The 19,087-nt window shown below is 35.6% G+C and overlaps 2 protein-coding genes across 2 annotated transcripts; both read right to left on the bottom strand.

Annotated features, from left to right (window-relative positions):
• Positions 1-846: 846 nt before the first annotated feature.
• Positions 847-11,026, bottom strand: plpbp (pyridoxal phosphate binding protein). The gene is made up of 8 exons (XM_056449689.1): positions 10,898-11,026; positions 7,723-7,830; positions 7,607-7,642; positions 7,455-7,530; positions 7,153-7,293; positions 3,455-3,597; positions 2,507-2,605; positions 847-2,422 (listed from the first exon to the last, which is right to left on the bottom strand). The coding sequence occupies exons 1-8, from the start codon at positions 10,988-10,990 to the stop codon at positions 2,267-2,269; spliced, it is 852 nt and encodes a 283-aa protein (XP_056305664.1). The 5' UTR covers positions 10,991-11,026; the 3' UTR covers positions 847-2,266.
• Positions 11,027-13,255: 2,229 nt separating this feature from the next.
• Positions 13,256-17,872, bottom strand: snrpg (small nuclear ribonucleoprotein polypeptide G). The gene is made up of 4 exons (XM_056449361.1): positions 17,736-17,872; positions 17,499-17,521; positions 16,654-16,778; positions 13,256-13,541 (listed from the first exon to the last, which is right to left on the bottom strand). Exons 1-4 carry the CDS (start codon positions 17,765-17,767, stop codon positions 13,491-13,493), a joined length of 231 nt encoding a protein of 76 aa, XP_056305336.1. The 5' UTR covers positions 17,768-17,872; the 3' UTR covers positions 13,256-13,490.
• Positions 17,873-19,087: the final 1,215 nt, after the last annotated feature.

The raw sequence follows: 19,087 nt of genomic DNA on the forward strand, positions 1-19,087 counted from the left end.
TTACACAGAACAAATTTTTCTGTTTGTATTGTTTGGTCTTTTACCTAAATCTGGTCCAATTCCACATCAACAGCTCCTTTAGAAATATTATTCCCAGGAAAAAAACATGACGTGTTTAATACTTATTTTCTCCACTGTACATAAACAATGTCTCTTTATTTTCTTTTCTTTGTTTTATCTGATTTGTTTGTCTTTCTTCGAATTAAATGTTTTAAATTAGTTAGTATTACACAAAACTATTATTTCAAGTTTTTCTGGATTTATTATCTTTGAGTAGAATGTTAATATTTATTTATTCTGTAAAAGCTCAAATAAATTGTTTCTCTGAGCTTTTTTTTGTTGTTTTTTTACAGAAAATGACAATGTTTCCATTTATTGTGATTGAAAATTATAATCAAATATTCTTATCCCACCAAATATTAATTTTTTAACAATCCTAAAGTTACAATATCGGTATTATGTCATCTAAAAATGAATACATGGCACCAATTTAGTTATTTTATGAAATAGAAATTTCATGAGTAATTTACAAAATAAAACAAACTTATATTTTACTTTAAACCAGGGGTATCCAAACTCAGTCCTGGAGGGTTGGTATCCTGCATACTTTAGCTCCAACTTCCTTCAACAGACCTCCCTGGAAGTTTCTGGTAAACATAGAAAGAGCTTGATTAGCTGGTTCAGGTGTGTTTAATTGGGGTTGGAACTAAAATATGCAGTACACTGGCACTCCGGGACCGAGTTTAGACATCCCTGCTCTAAACATTCTAAATCATAAATCCAGACAATCGTTTTCCCATAACACACACATTTCAACCGCTGCATCTACATAAGCCAAACAACCCATTTAATTTAATTTTCATTTTATTCCTCGACTCGCCTAAATCAATGAAATATAATATGCATCTATCTATTGACAAAACAATACAAGATGTTATTTAACACACGGATTAAAAACAACAACAAAAAAAAAATTTGATTTTGGAGCACAAACAGCAAACCCGTTAGTTGAACACTGCATTAATCCAAACTTAAAATATGAACGCCTCTAAACAAGCATCTAAGATCTCTCTCTTGCATAGTAAAAGGCCTCGAACCCTCAACTCCTCCAAAACACCAAACACCTGTTCATGTCTCGGCTTATGTTCATTGCATTTCTATGTTCTGTTCTCAAATCGGCACCAAATTCGACGCTAGTCATTTAAAGGACATGAAATACTACATGTTACAACATCATCACACACACAAACGCACACACATCAGTCCTGAAACGTCTCATTGACGACAAGTGGATACTTAAAGGGATAGTTCACCTATAAATGAACATTCTGTCAGCATTTACTTGGTGTTGAACACAAAAGAAGATGTACTGAAGGATGTTGAAAACCTGTAAACACTGACTTCCATAGTATTTGTTGTTCTACTGTGTGTGTGTCAATGTTTACATCTTTTTAACATTCTTCAGTATATCCTCTGTGTTAAACAGAACTAAATAAAAACTCAAATTGATTTGCAACAAGTAAATAATGACAGAACTTTAATTTTTGGGTGAACTACCCCTTAAAGCAACACTATAAAATGTGTTATTTATATTATTTACATCACAGGTGTCAAACTCAGTTCCTGGAGGGCTGCAGCTCTGCACAGTTTAGTTCCAACCCTAATTAAACACACTACAAACTAATCGAGCACTTCAGGCTTGTTTGAAACCTATAGGTAATAGTGTTGAAGCAGGGTTGGAACTAAACTATGCAGAGCTGCGGCCCTCCAGGATCTGAGCTTGACACTCCTGATTTACATGATTTCGAACTCAACGATACGCATTAGACTATAAAATATACCTACACACTTCTAGGAACAAAAATAATACACTCTACAGTTTCACTTAAAGGTTGAAATGGGCCGCAAACGTCGTCTAACTTAACGGAAATGACAGAAATTATACTTCACGTCTACGATTGGCACAACGAAACGGAGCATGTGCTGACCCTGTATCTGTTAGAAAACAAAACTTTAGCAAATCTGACAAGTATTTTACACAGGGCTGGAGGACACTTCTGGAGATCTTTCGACAATAAAAACACCTTCAGGAAGCAAATTTAGTATTCCAGTTAATAAATTGCGCTTCTTTCTTGCCACAGAAGGTTGGTAGCATTATTTAAGACTTATTAAAGGCCCTTGACTGGTGAATGGTTAGCCCAGTCATTGGGAAGAAACCCAAGAAGTCCCATATTTTGTTCATTTAGAAACCTGTTTTCCCCATCCTTCATTGCTCTGTGACTGTAAGCCGGTCCATTTTTCTAGCAGCTTCCTCACATACGACCTTTGGCTTTTTCTCCGGGCTGGGGCTTGGGGTGTTGGGGTATTCGCGAGTGCCGAAAATGGTGCTGCCAACGCGTATGTTGGTGGATCCAACCTCGATCTGATTAGAGAATCATTATAGATGGATTAAAGATCAACTTGGCACTATCAAGATTGGGGAAAAAAATGCGAGAAAGTCACCTACCGCATGTTCAAAGTCAGTAGACATGCCCATGCTGAGCTCAACCTGCTCCAATGGGATCTTCAGATTCTCGCAAACTTTAGCACGACATTGCAAAAGCAGCTGGAACAAAAAAAAAACACATCAGTTTAATAAATTTCATTTCATATGCTTAACTGTAACATCCATGTTGTTAGTTTGCTTCAAGATGCATCAAACCGATCAGTTTTCGACATTCAGAAAAGGTTTCTTGGGTATAATCGAGCCTTATAATTAGCGATGCACTGAATATTCGGCCACAGAAAATTTTCAAAAGATTTTAATCACTGAAACAGAAACCATGGCTTGCATGTGTTGTCTGAAGCACTTTTCAAACTGAAGTGAAGAAGTGCCATTCATGTATTTTCAAGTGCACTCAGAGGACAATCACCTGTGATAAAGTAATTTTGTTTTTGATCGTTAGCATGATGTATTCCTATAGTTATAATAATATTTATACAATAAAGTTATAATTATATTTATTCATGATTAAACTAGTGTGCAGCTTAAGCAAAACTCATACTAACATTCTTTTAAATATGGTATTGTAGTTTAGGCCCAAAACAAATATGTGTTGCGTTTTTTAATCATTTAAAGTTCTTTTGATTGACTATATACTTCTTGGAACAAAGATATATATATGTGTGTGTGTATGTATATATATGTATATGTATAGGTCTCTTGACTGGAACAACATGAGGTTAAGTAATTCACAGACTTTTTATTTTTGGGTTAACTAACTCTTTAAAAGCAGGGGTAAACAAGACCTGTATGACATTTAATGCAAACAAAGTCTAACAATCACAAAACACACTGCATTTTTACAGATACAGGTTGTATGTGTAAGAATATAGTGTGTGAGAGATTGTACGCAAATAAAGTATACATTTTGGGTCAGTGAAGCCAGCTGGTGACCCATCTGATGTAACGCACCTGGAAATCGGGATTGGGGCCGTCGCTGAGGTCATAACCGTAACGGCCAATCGTCATGAGCCCGGCGAGATCAAGAGCTGGACACTGAGATGTAATGTGTTTAACCATGTTTACAGTCTCATCAGGCGGCAGGCCATGTTTACCTGAAACACATCCCAGAGAAATGATCATGCTGAGGCTTCAGGAAAACGGTTATCTGATACACTGACAAAAAAAAAATCATGAGCTGTAGATGTTTTTGTTTGACATTCCCCATAGTGAAATCACAGAGTCAGAAGGTGAATTAAACAACATCTAAACCTTTGAAATGAAGTTTTTTAACAACACTGCAAAACAAAGCTAAGCCTCACTACGATGCTTCCAGCTGAGAATCGCATGATTTTACAAACAAAGAACAAAAACAAAGCATCTCGAGTGGTTTCATAACACATCCCAAACATGCAAAGATCCAGCTGTGGTTAATTTGTATAAATTTAATTTACTAGTGTTGCAATACGGTTCACATAAGTGTTTACAGCATCATATAATAATTTAAATGAGATAGAATGATGGAAATAAAGAAAAGTCTGTGACATTCACAGTAACTTCACCGTAATAAACGGGATGCACCAAACTGGTGTCAAAAAAACTACCGCCGATGAACATAGACAGTGTTGTTACCTCGCGTTTGTGGTATCTGGTCTCATCTGGGCCTAAACATATGACAACTGACTCGAACTTGTTTTTTGCCCCTGCGTGAGACGATGTACTTCTCCATACCTGCATGTGGCTGTAGTCTGTATTATCTTTCCATAAAAGGAAAACTAGTGCAGAACACATTCATTCATTCATTTTACTTCGGCTTAATGCCTTTTTTATCAGGGGTCACCACAGCGAACTATTCCGACATATGTTTTACGCAGCGGATGGCCTTCCAGCTGCATCCCAGTACTCGGAAACACCCATATACACTCGTTCACACACATACACTACGGCCAATTTAGTGCACCTATACAGCATGTCTTTGGACTGTTGGGGAAACCGGAGTACCCGGAGGAAACCCACGCCAACATGGAGAACATGCAAACTCCACATAGAAACGCCAACTAGCCTAGCCAGGACTCGAACCAGCGACCTTCTTGCTGTGAGGCCACAGCGCTAACCACTGAGCCACCGTGCCACCCATGTGGAACACATATAAACCATAAACAAAGCATATAACTTTCACAGCACTTTGTTGCTCACCACAGAGAGATTTGCGTATACACAGTGGTGTAAAGTAACTAATTACAAATACATAAATTACTGTGAGTAGTTTTTCTGAGGAATGGTAATTTACTAAGTAGTTTTAAAAATGTACTTTCACTTTCCCTTGAGTACATTTTTAGTGCAGTATTGGTACTTTTACTCCACTACTTTCCTTCCACCTGCAGTCACTACTTTATTTTTTTCTTGTCTATGAGGATTAGAAAAATCAGTCCTGCGAGTCCAATCCAAATCACACATAGAAGGTAAATCACCTCATAATGAACTACCTCAATGAAGTATTCAAAGCGTCCAAGAAGATGTCCAAAGTCTTTACACGCATTGACCCAGAGACTGTTTAGATGCATGTCACTGATGAGATGACAGATCACAGATGTTTACTATATGATGACCAAATTGGCCTTAAACATCCAGCAGGCACAAGATGTCAACATGACGTTGTACCCTAACGTGGGGGATGTTGCGTTTTGTTTGGAAATGAAAATCGGGTTGACGTCAGAACTCAACGTCAGGCCAACATCAATGTCCAACGTCCAACCTAAAACCAACCAAATATCAACGTCTAATGATGTACATTTACATTTACATTTAGTCATTTAGCAGACGCTTTTATCCAAAGCGACTTACAAATGAGGACAAGGAAGCAATTTACACAACTATAAGAGCAGCTGTGAACAAGTGCTATAGACAAGTTTCAGGTGTGTAAAGTCTAAGAAGCAAAGCATTAGTAAATTTTTTTTTTTTTTTTGAGAGAGTACAGTTAGTGGTATAGCCAGAGAGGCAGTTAAGATTAAAAAGGAAAGTGGAGACTAAACAGTTGAGTTTTTAGTCGTTTCTTGAAGACAGCAAGTGACTCTGCCGTTCTGATGTAGTTAGGGAGTTCATTCCACCAACTGGGCAGATTGAATGTGAGAGTTCGGGAAAGTGATTTCTTCCCTCTTAGGGATGGAACAACGAGGCGACGTTCATTCACAGAACGCAAGTTGTAACAGCTTGACGTTGCGTGGACGTTACCACTATCGACATTTATCAGACATTGGATTTTGGTTGCCACACCTGATGAATAAATGTCAGTATTTTGACGTCAATATGATGTTAGTTTTTTGATGTTGCGTCGACGTTGGATGTTACTTTCGAACAATCTAACTTCACATGTTTGGAAATGAAAATCGGGTTGACGTCAGAACTCAACGTCAGGCCAACATCAATGTCCAACATCCAACCTAAAACCAACCAAATATCAACGTCTAATGATGTAACAGCTTGACGTTGCGTGGACGTTACCACTATCGACATTTATCAGACATTGGATTTTGGTTGCCACACCTGATGAAGAAAATGTCAGTATTTTGACGTCAATATGATGTTAGTTTTTAGATGTTGCGTCGATGTTGGATGTTACTTTCGAACAATCTAACTTCACAAGTCCACTGCGTATACAAATATATCTGATAATTTATATAGTTTGCAAATATTTAAGAAATGCAACAAAATGACAGCCAGCTTCTTTGTCTTCCCCTTTGACTTGCTTTATTTGCTTAGTTTCGCCACTTTAGTTTTTGTCCTCATGCTCCAGTTTGCTATCTGAACCGTAGCTCAACAAACAATCAGAATGCCAATAACGATTGTACAGGCTGAATCTGGCAAACTCCCGCCAACATCAACATGACGCAAGGTATGTGCCGAACACACAAAACAAACTAGCCTGACAGTTGCTCACCATCGGCCCAGCCCTAACATAATCAAAGTTGCAAATTTAAAGTCCCAGTGAAATCAAAATAAAGTTTTAGCATCAATACATTAGTCTTAAGATAATCTATAATCTAGTGTGTGCTGCAAAACAGTGACAAAATTCAGATTTAAAAGATATTAAATATTTTAAAAACATTTAAATTTGACACTTTCAGCAAAACAAATCGTACCATATAGGGATACTGACAGTGTATATGTGATTTTCTTTGGGGTGACTACAGTCTGCTTTTGCGTTAATATCACGTGAACCACCTCAGTACACATATATGGTCTGCTTCAGCAGTAAGAGACGCAACACAGACATCTTATGCACGAGCCGGTGCATTCCACAAAACATATCAAACCCATTTGAATTAGACAGAAAGCTAAGCAGAAAAGATACTGATGGCTGGCTTTGAAAGGAGGAGCTACTCAATGTAACATTTAAGTTACTCGTTTTAACTGTAATATTGCACAAAATTCTTAGAAATCATGGTTTCCTGGTAAACTGACATATTAAAATGCTGCAACTGAGGAAACCACTATAGCTCTTTGTTCCAAAATAATAAATGATTTGCAGTTCAGAAGGTACAAAAGACACACACACACATAATAACAAACACTGTCAAGCCTGATTTTTTTAAACACAGTTCTGTTAGATCACACAGTCATTATGCTAATAGGTGATGGGTAAACCATTATCAGAATCTGAGAACACTCACTGTCCTCTCCGCTGGTGTTGATCTGAACCATAATCTTTAACCTCTGTGTGTTGGCCGCTCTCATTTTTTGCCATGAGCTGTTGACTTTTTCAGCCAGTTTCACCGAGTCAATCGTCTCTACCATATACAGGTTTGGGACACCTGTAAATGAATTTAATGATAGTGAGTTCAATCTGAATCAAAAAATAAGGCCCTAAATCTTCAAATGCTTAACATCAATAAATAATTTCTTCTACAGTAAAATCTAGGCTGTAAATAATGGATGTTCGAATAAATCTATACATAAATCAAGGTTGACTCACCCAGGAGTTTGTTGACGTTGCCCTTTTGCAGATGACCAATGAAATGCCACTTTATTTCAGGACATGACGACAAAATCTACAAAGACATTTTACATTGATGAAAGCTACTCAATAAAACCAACTATTAAACAAATATTTATCTGCCTTCATACCTGGGGATTGGACGCCTTCTCAACAAGCTCATTTACCTGTGGATAAATTGGATAACTGTAATGAAATAAATGAGACTGAGAGGCTTCAAAATATGCTAACTTAATTATTTCCTTACGTAATTCTCTCCAAAGTTTCGCTGTCCATGTTTGTAAGCCTCCACCACCATTTCTGGTGGTTTTGTCTTACTAACTGCAACCAGTCGTGGAGGTATACATGGTAACGTCTGCAATACAAAAGACACTATTTCTTATAATAGTGCTACAGAAAAGTGTTGATATTAAACACACTTTCCTTTTATATGATAAAGCCCAAAATTTCCCCTTAATGAAAAATGACATCCATTAATGCAAATCTGAAATTTATTTTAACAAATAATTCTCTGCTAAAATGGATTTTCGTTTGTTTCCTATTTTAGGCTGTACATATGTATATGGAATACCGATATTTACCCATATATACTGTTAATATGTTTATAAGAATGTAAGATATAGAAGAATGTACAGATCAAAACCTGTATTTTCTATATCTCAAACAAATGTCTGCAAAATGTCAGCATTTTCAATGTAACGGTGCATTATTAAATTAATTCAAATATACATTTGTTACATTTTTATATTACACATGAACTACACTAAAAAAACCTCCGACAAATATACTTTTTCTCCCAATATAAATGGGAAATCTTGTGCGAGTATACCACTGTTCAAAATGTATTGATAATTACCAACAGAACTAATAATTACCAACAGAATTAATTAATAACTCAGAATTATTAATACTTAATTTATATATATACACATACATACATAAAATAAATTAATTAATAATTTAAAAAAAGATATATGTTCCCAAAGGGTGAGATAATAAAGCTTTTTTTTACATTTGACCATATAACCTCAGATAATTTAACAAAAACTATTTTTAATACATTAGAATTATTATTATAGAATTATAACAAAATTGATAATTATATGTGGATTAAATTTATTGTGGAATATTTTGAAATGGTAATTTATCTTAAAAGAATTTTTATAAATAAACAATTGATATATCTTATATGACTTAAATGAAATATTTGATCTTAAATGAAATATTATATTTTAAAATGATGTACACTGTTAACATATAACATACACAGATTATTAATATTCAACCATTAAAAATAACACAACATTTGTTTAAATAAATGTAAGTGCCTTATTGCTATACAGCAATATCACAACTGCTCTTCATGACATTAATTCTGAAACCACGTCAACCAACCATAAACCTTTTATTATTTTATTAATTTGTCAATATATTTGCTTCATGGATATACAGTGAAATGTTACTTAAAGACCTAATACACCTTGTCATAAATAACAAAATAAATCAAATAAAAAACATTTTAAAACCAATAAAATCAGTCCACAAAGTGTGCGAGATACAATAAATAATACATTTTTGAGACCTTATAACCTCAATTTAAGATCATTTAACAAATAGTATTTTTTAATATATTAAATCCAAAGCCAGGACTAAAGTGACCCAAAATTATATGTGGAATATTTTGAAATGGTTATGTATCTTAAAAGAAATTTGTCTGAGAGAAAATTTATTATATCTATCTATCTATCTATCTATCTATCTATATATATATATATATATTATTATTATAACCATATAAAAAGGGTCTTAAAGAACTCTAATTAGTTTCCCTGAAACTTAAAACAAAATGCTTCAAAACTGACTCAAATGCATTATAAAACAGTTTTTAGGTTAAAAAAAGGTTTATGATTGGTTGACTTGATTTTAGAATTAATGCAATAAAGAGAAGTTGTGATTTAATTGTTACAGTTTTTCTCAGTGGCTTTGGTGCATTTCTCACAACACTATTTACATTTGCACTACAGTCAATGCATTTCTCAAAACAATTAGTCATTTATGCACATCACAGTAGCAGTTTCTCATTCCTTAAAACAAATTGTGAATGCGTTTGAACATGCATCAATTGCTTTGATACAACTCTCTGCTGTTTTCTAACATTATCATTTGCTTATGTCATGTCAGTCAAACAACTAAACTTGTGAATACTAAATAGTCATTCATATAAAACTAATAGTCTTGAGCTGTCTTGAGCATTTTCAGGAAGTGTCACTAAAATCTGAATTTTTTGCACTGGATAAAAAATATATCTATCTATCTATCTATCTATCTATCTATCTATCTATCTATCTATCTATCTATCTATCTATCTATCTATATACTATAGAACAAACATGATTGATTTTATTTGATTTTACATTTATGAAGAAAAAGCTTTGTTATGGATGTGACGTCTCTCTGTTATGGATGTGACGGATGTGAAATTGCCACTTGTGTGACTTTGGTAAATCAAATATAATTGTTTGAAGACACTGACAGAGACATTTTAAGTATTTTTAAAGCTCTGTAAAATACAAGCCTACACAAAAAACGGTTTTGCTATTTTGGCGAAAACTTAATTTTTTTCGTGGCAAGGTAGACATTTGCGTGGAAGTGCTCAAATATATATTTTCTCTTTCTCAGACATATTTCTTTTAAGATGCATAACATTTCACAAATCAAATTACTATTTGTTAAATTATATTTAATATCTCACACCCTTCGTGGACTGATTTAATTTGTTTTAAAATGTTTTTTTTATTATTTATGACAAACAAAATTATTTAGAAGGTGTATTAGGTCTTTAAGTTACAATTTTCAACATATATCCATGGAGCAAATATATTGACAAATTAATACAAGTAATTCATATTGAACAATTAAATCACAACTACTTTTCATGACATTAATTGTAAAAACCAACCATAAACCATTTTTTTAAATTGTCAATACATTTGCTCGATGTATATACGGTGAAATTTGCCATTTAGAGATCTAATATTACTGTCAAACACCTTAAAGTGCGTGTAATTACCGCGTGTCGTGTACATTTGCAGAAGCGTGACTGCTGGGAATCAGATATTTCACGCAACATGCTTTCATTCATCCAGTGTCCTTCTCCTTGAGCACACACTGTTCAAATATCATTTCTCAAAATCATTATGTCTTCTGTATACATTGTGTTTTTAAAAAGTATTACTTAGTTATTCCGTGTATCATCAGCTGTCACTCATCCCTCGTTACTATATCTGTGTAAAGGTTGAACAGATTATATAACCCTGCCATAACAACACGGTAAGCACGAGTGGAGAGTTTGCCTTTCAGGGTATTTAAAAAGTATATTGTTGTCTCGTGTCTGACTTAAATAAAAGCGACGGAAAACTGACCTTCGGGCGTCGGGAAACCGCTTGATTCACCCGCTCCACCACCGCCTGCACTTTCTTACCAACCTCCTCCGACATCATCACTACTCTCCACATAGCCTCAGAGTGCGCGCATACACCAGCCGTCTGACGTCACTGGCACATCCGGTCAGCTCTCTGACAGAATAAAAGTCACGCCTCGTTTAAAGGTTTCGCGGGCACAATTTTTTTACTTTTAGAAATGTTAACTCATTTTCTTTCGGTTTAGTCGCTTATTTATCAGGAGTCGCCACAGCGGAATGAAACGCCAACTATTCCAACATATGCTTTACACATTGAATGCCCTTCCAGCCGCAACCCTGTACTGGGAAACACCCATTCACACACGCACTCACACACTACGGCCACTACTTTACTCAATAGGGTATATGCCGAGCTAGTGTTTTTCCCATACTGATAAACTTCCGGTGACCGGTTATTGTGAGTTTTTTTTCCATTTTATACGGTTCCTTTTACAGCATCGATGTTGTAATGTAATTTAAATACAATCAGTTAAACAGACTTTGGCATTCATTTAGTTGCTCAAGCGTAAAACGAGACATAAAGCCGTTTACTCGCACGCGCCTGTCAGAATCGGCAGGCTAGTGCAGAATATACTGGGTAAAATAAATGTTCATATTATAAAGATACGGCGGGGAAACATGTAATTTAATCCAGTGCTTATTGTACAATCTGAGAGCCACTTTATATCAGATATAACTCAGCCAGTGGAGATCGCTGGTTTTTAAAGAAAACAGACCTTAAATGCGCCGATTTTGCATTGGCATACACTTCACCGGAAACGATTAACCCAGGTTACTGGCAAATTAAAAGTCCTATTAGCATGCTCTGGCATATACCCTATTCACCATTTGGACTGTGGGGGAAACCAGAGCACCTGGAGGAAACCCACTTAGAGCCGGGACTCGAACCAGCGACCTTCTTGCTGTGAGGTGACAGTGCTAACCACCGTGATTCTTGAATTTATTGTTAATCTCTTTATTTTATTGCCAAAATTTCACATACGCAATCAGAAATTTGCTATTTTTCTGAAATATCTCCAAATATTGCCAGGATAATATGCAAGGGGGATCATTTGATGACAAATGAAAATATAACAAATAAATTAGTGTTACAGTCTGATGATTGTTGGGTGGCGCTTTTTGGTTTTCAGCGGGTTTTGGGCTGGAATCAGTCAGCTACAATCTGGCAACACTGGAAGTGGGACACTCACTCCATTGTTAAAAAAGCTCAACAGAGGCTGTACTTCCTTCATCAGCTGAGGAGGCTCCACCTTCAAAAGGAGCTGTAGAAACAGTTCTACACCTCCATCATTGAATCAGTCATCTGCACTTCAATAACTGTCTGGTTTAGCTCAGCTACCAAATCTGACCTCTGAAGACTACGTCGAATAGCTCAGACTGCTGAGCGAATCACTGGTACAACCCTCTCTCCCTCCCTACTCTCCAAGAACTTATCCAGAGCGAGCAGAAGGGCTGCCAAATTACTCTGGACCCCTCACACTGCCTCTGAACTTCAACCTTCTGGTCGACGCTACAGAGCACTGCGCACAGAACAGCCATCTCATGAACACTTGATGATAGTAATTATAAAACAATTATCACTACTTGCTATGCGCTTTTATACACATATACACTTATTTACAGCATACTTCACATGCCAATTTGCACATATACCAGTACATACACCTGTCAATTTGTATATTTGCATTCACTACTTACTTCTATTTTTAAATATATTTATTATGCGTTTCTTGTCCTGTCTCTAATTTTGTTGCACTGTAGCTGTCACCAAAACTAATTCTTTGTGTGTAAACTTACTTTTTTTTTTCCCTCTCCGCTGTCGCCACTGGCTTGCATGGTTCAGGATCTGTAGAGCTGCGCATCGTTGGATTTGCTCTTCAATATTTGGACTCTCAGTAGTGATTATTAAACCACACTGAACTGAGCTAAACTGAACTGAACTGCACTTAAACACTACAAAATGAACTACACTGTTCATATTTACTGTGACCTTTTATGTGAAGCTGCTTTGACACAATCTACATTGTATAAGCGCTATACAAATAAAGGTGAATTGAATTGAATTGAATTTTAACTTGTATATATTTTTTAAAGCACAGGTCAGAATATGTTTTCTCTTTTACTGTTTTTTTATGCTGAATGACATTTTCCATGTATAAATCCTTATTTTTGAACACAAAGCAAGTTGCGCTATTATTGAAAAAGTTCTCTTTTTTTATATCAGAGACAGTGAATATATCATCACTGAAACACCCTGTTGAATATCACACATATCAGACATCAGTCAAGAAAGAGACGCTTGGAGAGTCACACTGTCCATGTATTCACAAAAATGTTTTATGAATTGTGTACACAAATACAAGGAAAAATATATAAAAACACAAAAAGGTTGTTTACAAACTAAACATTTGTGGACAAAATCAAGGGTTTCTGCTTATCATTGAGTCTTTGTTGTAAACAGACATGAGAAACCCATTCTTACATTTGCTGGCTGTGAGGGGAAAAAAAGGAGAGGAAAAAAATGGCTGTTTATCTCATACTCGTTCTAGAGCCTCCAGCATGATGATACTGTTTCCTCTGATTACCTGAAATGACAAAAAAAAGAGAGAATTAAAACCAAGATATCATAATCTACTTAGCTGCAAATCAAGGTTTATATAATGACATTCTGGCAACACAGTGGCTCAGTGGTTAGCACTGTCACCTCACAGCAAGACGGTTGCTAGTTCAAGTCCCGACTGGGTCAGTTGGCATTTCTGTGTGGAGTTTGCATGTTCTCCCTGTGTTGGCGTGGGTTTCCTCCGGCAGCTCCGGTTTCCCCCACAGTCCAAACACATGCGCTTTAGGTGAATTGGATTAACTAAATTGGCCATAGTGTACGAGTGTGAATGAGTGTGTTTGGATGTTTCCCAGTACTGGGTTGCAGCTGGAAGGGCATTCGCTGTGTAAAACATTCGTGTGTAAAATGATTAGAAAAGCACTACCAGAACAAAAAGCTGCTAAAATGTTGGCAGATACTAAAGCTCTCAATACCTGAACAGAGCGTTTCAATATTACACGTTTATCAGCAAGTTATATCACCATGTATTATGAAATGGATTTAAAGGCACAATATGCAAGATCTTTCCATTAAAATACCCCCCCCACACACACACACACACACAAAAAAAAACAACTAGATCAGTGTTGTATTTCACTGATGATGTACTTATAATTATCCCAAATGATTTGAAGAATGTTGAAATTATCTAGTGACAGACACTGTTCTGTGTCGTCATGCTAATGCTCACACACCTTTTAAAATATTTCATTTAAATAAAAAAAATTAAAAATAAAAACACAACAAAATGACTAAAACTAAACAAAAATTCAAATAAGTACATGCAAGAACTAAAATCTATCCAAACTATTACTCAAAATTAGAATGGTTACTCATGACCTGTTTCCACTGAGTGGTACGGTACAGTGAGGTACGGGTCAGTACGCTTTATTGGCCATTTCTACTGTCAAAGGGTACCTAAAAGCGAACCGTACCATGTTTTGGTCACCTTTTGCAAAGGATACCAACAGGCCCAAAAAGTACCATAAGGCGGAGCTAGACGTGCAGCTGAACGCTATTGGTTTACAGATATACGTCACTCGCATAAGCAGGAGAATGAAAACAAGACGACGACAAGGTTCCTTTGTTTTCATTTGATAAACAGCCACAAAGCCAAGAAGAACAAAATCTGCTGTGTCCTGTTGTTGTTTTACGAGCCCATCTAAAAGTGCGAGCGGGTTCACTTTCTCCAAAGAGATCACTGCGCGTCTATATTTGAAACAACAAACTTTGAGCTCATCTTAATAACGTGCGCGTGATTATTGAAGCGCTCTGATATGCGATCCTTTCAGAAGCAGACAAACGCGAGAGTAAAGCATGAAAAAACAAAAGGAGAAGCCAGAAAAAAACAGCAGCAAATGATGCTTCTGCAACCTAAAACATGAACAAACTGCCATGTTTAACTATTATCATCACCTTTTGGACTATTATGAACTTGGAATGATGGAGTTACTTTCTAACAGAGGTTACATGTGCTGCTGAAGATTAAAGAGACAGATGAGCGGTTTGCACTGACTGTGGGCTTATGCTGCATGTTGTTTTTGAAGCCAAATAAGGACTAAATGTATGTTGTGTGTAGTTTTTCTGTAATTGGTAACACATTGGAGACTGTAAGGGTCTGTATGTGTTCATATATGTTGCATTTTATTATTTATTTATTTATTTTATGTAATTGCAGATGTTACAGTAGGTTATTTTGCAGTAGGCTATCATTGATCTGCAGTTATAATCACATCATGTTCATAAAAGGTTAGTAATGAACATTTATACACAAGTATTTATGTTTAAAGCATGTTTTGTGAGAAGTGCTTCTCATATTATATGTGAACGACCCGTACAGATTTACTGTAGACATTTCCTCGAGTAAAAGTGACAGCATCTGAAACGTTCAGTCGTACACCATGACCACCAAAAAGATACCCTTGGTACCATTTAAGCAGTGGAAACACAAGCCTGATAAAGGTCACCCGTATGGACTCATACTGTACTGTAACAGTCAGTGGAAATGGGCCATCAGTTATACTAATGCCAGATGTAAACATATAGTGAAATTACTATAAAAAATATTAAAAGCAAACATTTTTGTTTAATAAACATTTATTTATACATTGTATTATTTAAATTAATATAACTCTTTTTCTAATTTTATTTTATTTCAGGTAAACACATAAGATGCTCTAATATGTTGTGTGTTTTATTAGGCTGCACGAAGCTGCATTACAACAGAAATGTATTTAGTATGATGATCCCAACCGGAAAAGGTGGAGTGTGGCATAATAAAAGCTCCTCTGATTTTTTATTTGTCGCATTGCTTTAATCTCTTATTAGCAATTGCTTCTTCAACGTTCTCTTGTCTTACTCTGCTTCATACTACCATGATAATACATTTTTTTTTATACTTTAGCTCATCCATAAACATGATTTCCGCAGAAGTCGTGTAGGATGTAATGAAAACCACAACTCCCATTACTCCACACTCACGCCATGTCCACACATAAACAGCCATTTTATAAATGATATATTCCTGCTTTTGTTTTTCTCTGTCCACATGAAAACAGAAAACCGCACTTTGATGCATGTTAAGGGCACGCCGAACCAACAGGCAGAGATGAAGGCACTTATGCTGGGTTCACACCAAATGGAGAAGTACTTTCGCAGGTGAATTGCATACAAGTCAATGCAAACATGAGAACAGGGGTGGATTACCGTCCTGTGATGCAAACTAAGCAATATATGCGATGTTTTTTCTGTGAACGTGCAAAATTTGCCTCATTCACATCGTCTGCATTTGGTGTGAACCCAGTTTTGATGGCCAATCAGAAAAATGTGAGGCAAACAATGAGGCGAAGTCCAGTTGTAGTGTCCACACTGGACCCGGAGTTTTGGAAAATCTTACCCCTGGCCAGATTTTCCAGCCGATACTCTGTTTTCATGTGGAAAAACAGCAAAACCTCAGAAAAAAAATAATGTTGTTTTGAAAATACCCTTGTTCGTGTGGACAGGGAATTAGTCTCATCCTCATCAAAATATAAGTTAGTGTTTGTTGTGAAGGCAACATACAGTGTCTTTAGTAATAAATTACTGTAACGAATACTGACCACCATCCCGATGGTGTTCATTTGTCCTCCTGGAGCCATTTCTATAGTGTCATCAACGACCAGATTCATGAAGGGATCAAAGCCACGCAAGATGCCCTGAACATGACGGCCACCGTTGAGCTTTACTGAAAGTGCACATAAAAACAACAGCTTTAAAAACAATGCACATAAAGGCCAAGCAAATTAAAAGTGATGGGCGTTCATTCAGATTTGTGTCAATTATTTAGATTTCTACAAGATAAAAAGCCATATTAATTCATTCAAAATCTGCTTACGCTTTCTGTCAAAGTCAAACAGGATCTCAGATGAATCATTGTTCTCAAAACATAACTCATTGGCTTCATAATTAATGAGTGATTTTTTTTTTATTACTGACAAAACCCACAAGCAAAGAAAAAGGAATACTTAGGAAAGAAATGCATTACTGTATAGTTATATAATCACAAACGTTACATCTATCAATATAAATGTCCCTTTGAATATAAAACGGTATACATTTATTTATAATGTTCACAAAAAATATTACTCTGTGCAAGTAAAAAAAATTGTATGAACTTTTCAAAGTTTAATTTCAGGTGAAAAACGACCTGGTTAAGAAAACTTAACTTCTGCTGATATTTTAAACTGAAGAAAACAAATAACCTGTAATATTAAAACAGAGCTGAATGTATTCTGAGGACATCGTGGTTTCCATTGTACTAAGTTCCTATAGATCACTACATGTTACCATTTAATTAAAAATATAATAATAATAATAATAATAATAATAATAATAATAATAATAATAATAATACATCTCTGTATTTTACATTTGAACTGTAAGGAAAATCATCCATTATACTCACATGAAAGCTTCTTGTCCATAAACCTAAAGGAAAACAGACTTTCTTAATTCACAACAGATACACCACCAAATTCAGACTTAACTGGTACAATACTGTATCAAAATGGATTGACAATATATGTTTAGTTTGCAAAAAACAATGCAATTTAGTCGTTAAACTGAACGTACACCGGCCGAAGTTACCGCTATGAAATAATTATTAATATCAAATTTCTAACAGACTCAAGAAAACACTTACTTTTTCAGCTCGGGTGGATGTGCTTTACTCATGTTTATTCAGTAAGATGTGCTAGTTTTGTCAAACAAAAACGTCTGAATCACGTTTCAAACGATGTTCGGAGAATGAGTGAAATGCAGGAAGTGACGTTTTAGGTCGCGGGATTTTTCCTTTGTACTACCACCATTGAGTAATATTGCCCTCTACTCCGGCGGATGATGAACTACAACAACAACATATCGACAAGAATGTCGCTAGTTTGAGTCTCAGCCATGGTCTCAGCTGGGTCAGTTGGCATTTCTGTTGAGTTTCTATGTTCTCCCTGTGTTTGCGTGTGTTTTCTCCGGGTGCTCCGGTTTCCTCCAAACACATGCGCTAAAGGTGAATTGAATACGCTAAATTGTCCGTAGTGTCTGTGTGTAAATGAGAGTGTATGGGGGTTTCCCAGTACTGGGTTGCAGTTGGTAGGGCATCCACTGTGTAAAACATATGCTTGAATGGAATGAATGTTGACGTTTCATTCCGTTGTAGTGACCCTTGATGAATAAAGGGACTAAGCTGAAGGGAAATTATTGAATATTATACAGGCTCGTAGCCAGCCTGGTCAAAGGGGTGGTTCTTATTTCTCACTAAGTGAACCTTTTTGCAATTATTCGCCTCATTTTCTATTTCATTACTAGATATACTGCATTTTAGTGATATTTTAAGTTCTATTTTTAGCTGGATTAGCCTGTCGAATAGTCATCACAACCACACTTTTTGATGTACCAAAAATATTTCCTAAAGATTTAGAAGAAATGTAAATAAATACATATTTTTAAAATACAAATGTATTATATCAAATAACATTAAAAAAGGGAATCTGTTAATGTTTTAAATTAGAAACTGTGGCCTATTGACATTTATTGGGCAAATAACAAACTTGGCCAGCTCATTCAACTGTCCTCAGTCAGAATTTGGCCATTTGACTATATAATAATAATAATAATAATAATAATAATAATAATATTGCAGAGCTTCGTGATTTTTTTTTATCCTCTCTTGTAAAAAGTTACATTTGAAAATTCATGGACAACAACATTAGCCAAATTAGTATTCAAAATAATTTAATACGGGCCACTTTTCTTTTTATTGGTCATTTTTTGTTTCAAGAGTAAAGTCCAAGATTTAGAATAAAAGTTACTTGTCAGATGTTTTCTCCATTTAACAATACAGTAGGTCAGTAGTGAAAGTCCAGTTTGCATTGGTCAAAGATTAGCTGAAGTCACACCGAAGCAACAGCCTGTTAACAGAGGATTCCGCTTGGTCTTAAAACCTTTTTTGATGAGTTATTTTTACAATTTATCATGGCATAGCAGTCATTCATTCATTTT

This window comes from Danio aesculapii, chromosome 23 (genome assembly GCF_903798145.1).
Source record: "Danio aesculapii chromosome 23, fDanAes4.1, whole genome shotgun sequence".
NCBI lineage: Eukaryota > Metazoa > Chordata > Actinopteri > Cypriniformes > Danionidae > Danio > Danio aesculapii.